This window comes from Zea mays, chromosome 3 (assembly GCF_902167145.1).
Source record: "Zea mays cultivar B73 chromosome 3, Zm-B73-REFERENCE-NAM-5.0, whole genome shotgun sequence".
NCBI lineage: Eukaryota > Viridiplantae > Streptophyta > Magnoliopsida > Poales > Poaceae > Zea > Zea mays.
Window position 1 is genome coordinate 3,803,418 of NC_050098.1, and position 4,497 is coordinate 3,807,914.

Consider the following 4,497-nt stretch of genomic DNA (forward strand, 5'->3'; position numbering starts at 1 on the left):
AAATACTCCATAGAAACCAAACACCTCCTTATTGTGTTACATCTTTTTTTTTCTGCATTGATAAATGCACACATGTTTAATTTTGCGGATTATATGTTTTAGAGTTGACAAATGCCTACACATGTTCCAGCGTCATAAAAAACACAAGCATGTACCTGCTAGCTTTATTGGCACTTGAAGATATATTTCATGTTTGGAAACATGTTTTCGCTTCATTTTTAAAAGTTGACGGGAACGGGAAGAACGTTAATGCTACAGGAAAGGTGCATGGACTATGCAGGGCTCCAAAAAACTGTGTCACGCCTCCCTCTACAACTTAAAAATACAAAGCGTCACGTTCATGTGGCAGCACCAAACACCCATGACACCAGTCTACCCGACGGCAGCGGCAGATCCGGATTGATCCAAGAGGGACTACTAAGATAAGTTATAAAATATTTTAAACTAAACAAAAATATATTTAATGTTTAATATAACACAAGAAGCAAGATATAATTTAAACATTCAAGAAATATGTAGACCAAAAATAAGTCTATACTTATTCTAGAAATACAATAATCAATACATACCGTTCATGAGTTGATGCTGCGAGGTAAATTTATCTTCTGAGTTCTTAAGCCTTGAAAATGCTTCAAAATCTTTTCATCTTGAATATCTACAAACATATCCCGCTAAATATAGCATAACATGCTGTTATTCATCCATTAATCACCCATTTTATTTATTCTTTCAGTCTTGATAATGTTTATAGGAGAGAAGACCCTCTCAACAGTTGCAGTTGTCACTGACAAGGTTAATGCAAGCTCAACAAGACGATACACTAAACTGAACATATATATCTATCAGTTTTAACCATATTTGGTGTCCAAGATCATTACAATCTCTAAATCCATCATCATTTCTAACCTCAACAATGAATAAGAGAAGTTGGTCTATAAGGCATGTACGTTCATAATCGCTAAAATCAGCATCATAAATCTTTGATAGCTCAATTAACTTCTCTAAATCAAAGTTGGCAAAAGAATCCCTTGGATCAAGGCAAGCAATACATCCAAGTAACTGAGTTGATCTTTCAGGGAAGCGATTGTTGAACTCAACAAGAACTTGATCAAAGGCAACAATAAAAAATCCATTATGAAAATGATGGTAGTAACTCACCAACTTAGTTCCACGACACCTTGATCTGCCTCTAATTGGTATTGTGTCATCCATATTTGGGATTACTATGTTCATTTTGGTACAAAAGCAATAAGCTGCATCTTTCTGTACACTGTACTCTAACCAATCAAACTGTTTGAACCAAGATTCAACAAAGCCTCTAGTTTGAGAATTACCCGGTGTCCGTGGAAATGTATGACCAAATGGTTGTCATGAGCCCATTTGTAAATAAGCTCTTTTAGCATCATCTCTAATTTCATGGGGAAACTCATCAATTAATTTTCTAAGGCCAGGATCTGCAACTATATCATTCATATCTAGCTCAATACGTGGTCTCTTCTGTTCTACACGGCCCTCATTTGTTCCAATTGTTTTAGAATTAGAAGCATCTTTCTTCTGGTTCTTGACGAGAAATTTGTCCATCTTATTCTTATAAATATGGGACTACTACCAAATAATAGCTTCACCTTCGCTTCTTGCCTGCTTCTGCTTTGCAGTTCGCACGGAACCTCGACCTTCTACAGGAACTCATCGATGGAGGCGCGTAACCTCTTGCAACCGTCTTCTGATGTTGAGCCGAGAAGCTGCTGTTGGCTCAAGTGCAGGACCTCGCTGAATCGCTGATCTACTCGCGTCGCGTGAACGCGGTCACGTCACGCGGGCACCCGGCTTGGCGGATGGCTGCTGGATCCTAAAGGGAGGAGGAGCGAATCGGGGTTGTTCACGCGGTTTAGGGCATGCCAGAAAGTGATGGGCCTATTCGCTGGTTGGGCCACAACCGGGGTTGCAGCCCAGGCAGCCCCGAACGCAGATCCGCCCCTACGCGACGGCACCAAAAACTTCCCATACAGATCGTGCACCACCGACACAATAGGTAGCAGTGTTTAGTTCATTGTGGAGGTGTAAACTAATTTAAGTTACATCTCAATCTATCTTAATACACGTGAATTGAGCTAAATATGAGATTATCGGAACAATCCCTGAGGCTTGCTCGGACTGCTGGATTCATGTCCTCAGATCGTGGTCATGTCCTCCTTCCACCCTCCTACCTCGTTCAAAACAGATATGCGCCACACACCAGCGGTTCCTGTTCCAGAAGATATTTTGAATGCTAAGATTAGCGATGCTCAAAACCAGTTCTTGTCCTGTCTAGTGTGCTAGTATCTATTCAGTAACCAGAAGAATTATAGTGTTACTGAACCGTAGTTGCCTTCTTGTTCTCTATGTCACCGTGCGATATGCTGTATTGTGCCTATGGATACTGTACTATAGGATGCTTACAATTTCATGTGGCTTTGAGATGTGGCACATGACCCCTTTGTTTTTCCTTATTGAAAGACTAGAAAACATAGTGTCTCATCGCGAAGAAACTGAAAACACGTGGTAGAAAAAGGAAAAGACCGAGGAACAAAGTCATGGAAACGAGAAAGGACACACATATGACACGTATATGCTTATCTACTCCAGATGTTTAAGGATCTTGATGCTCTTCTAGGCTGGACAAGATGCGCTACGGAGGACGGAGGTCGGGGCTTGGATACATGCAATCGTGCGTCCGGGTCCTACGTGATATATTGCCATGCATGTTGCATGCATCGGACGTTGTCCTTCACGCATGCACACGCGCGTGGTCAGCACCACACTGCCCGACGCCGAGTTAGACGTTCAGATTTATAGACTGAGTACAGAGTGACGGAGCAACGGTATGCAGTGGCAGTGAAGCTCACGAAGGAGTCAAAGCAAGGAGATGTCTCATAGCGTTGCTGCATGCTTTCTATCCTCCCGTCATACTCGTTCATAGCAGAAACGGTCTTCCTCATAGGACGCACAACAAATAAAGATTCAGCAACGGCAATGGCAACAGGATACCTAGCCACCCTATATAAATATATACAGCCACGTTGAACCATACCAGCAATTGGCATCCAAGCCATGGCGTCGTTCAAGTGCATGTGCGTCTTCTTAGTCTCGCTTATGCTCGCCCTCATCGTCAATAACGCCCAGGAAGAGCGGACGCTCCCGCCGTTCCCCTGCATCCCAGGCCAGCCACGACCCCCGTGGCTCCCACCCTGCCCGCCAGCGCCAGCTGAGTGCTACACGTCGGTGTCGGGGCTGATGCCGTGCGCGGACTTCCTCACCCACATCGGGCTGCCACCGGCACCACCCACGACCGCCTGCTGCGACGGTCTCAGGTCGCTCGTCACCAACGCGCCCATCTGCATGTGCCACGTCGTCAATGGCGACATCAACAAGCTCCTACCGGCGCCCATGATACCCGTGCGCATGGTGGCGCTCCCCCGCTTGTGCGTCGTCCCCTTCCCACGAGCCACGATTCGCCAGTGCATCAGTGAGTTCGGTCATATATATATCAACGATTTTCCATTTTTAGTTTCATATATGGCTAACTATAGTGATTGAAACTGATGTACACGTGTTGATTTAATCTAAATTATTTAACAGGAGGCCATGTGCCACCGATGAACCCTCCATCTCCACCACCGACTCCGTCAAAATCATCACCGCCAAAATCACCACCGTCGACTCCACCCGCGGCATCACCACCAGAACCACCAGCAGCATCGCCACCGGAACCACCATCGACGCCACCATCGGAATCACCGTCGACTCCACCACCGACACCAACGGCGACGCCACCGGAATCACCACCCTCGACTCCACCGCCAGAATCACCATCTGATCCACCACCAGCTACGCCACCAGAATCACCATCTGATCCACCACCAGCTACGCCACCGGAATCACCATCCGATCCACCACCAACACCAACAGCAACGCCACCAACGACTCCATCTCCATCATCCTGATCACCATAAATTTTTTTAAAAGCAGCAGCAGTCTAGTCAAATTAGTTTTGCGTTTTAAGATTCTATCTGATAGACGTCCTATCATAGCTAGTCAAATTAGATTTGGTTCACATCAAATGCAGCAGTGTGTTAGCTATGTAGTTGCATACCTATCATAGCTGAGTCTATTAGAAGCACATGTAATAATATTCAGGACCAGTCATCTATAAAATGTATGCAAAGATGCCATTGTCGTATTAGTTCATCTACTCAATGTGCCTGCTATTACAAAGACAGATGCAAAGCGATATGTTTTTTTAGGTCAGACATAGAGATGATCATAGATCCTCATCTGAATATATAGTGATGATGGCAAAGCTAGGGTGGACAAAGCAGGGAGCTAGGACTACAGAAGAATAGATAGGTTTCGGTGGCTAGTGACCGCCGAAAACAAGCCTTCGTCGAAAGTAGCTTATTTTGAGGGGCTTTAGGGTTATTTTCGTTGGCAGTATCTCATCAAAAAAGTTGGACGCTG

General features: G+C 44.7%; 1 protein-coding gene across 1 annotated transcript; it reads left to right on the plus strand.

The window, feature by feature from the left end:
* Positions 1 to 3,074: 3,074 nt before the first annotated feature.
* On the plus strand, positions 3,075 to 4,218 carry LOC100277256 (Os07g0585250-like protein). The gene is made up of 2 exons (NM_001150877.2): positions 3,075 to 3,505; positions 3,619 to 4,218. The coding sequence occupies exons 1-2, from the start codon at positions 3,091 to 3,093 to the stop codon at positions 3,981 to 3,983; spliced, it is 780 nt and encodes a 259-aa protein (NP_001144349.2). The 5' UTR covers positions 3,075 to 3,090; the 3' UTR covers positions 3,984 to 4,218.
* The last annotated feature ends 279 nt before the right edge of the window (positions 4,219 to 4,497 follow it).

Excerpts from the sequence above, each read along its gene's own strand:
- LOC100277256 (NM_001150877.2), top strand. The coding sequence starts at position 3,091 with ATGGCGTCGTTCAAGTGCATGTGCGTCTTCTTAGTCTCGCTTATGCTC. Across the intron at positions 3,506-3,618 it reads CACGATTCGCCAGTGCATCA|GAGGCCATGTGCCACCGATG; the intron begins GTGAGTTCGGTC and ends ATTATTTAACAG.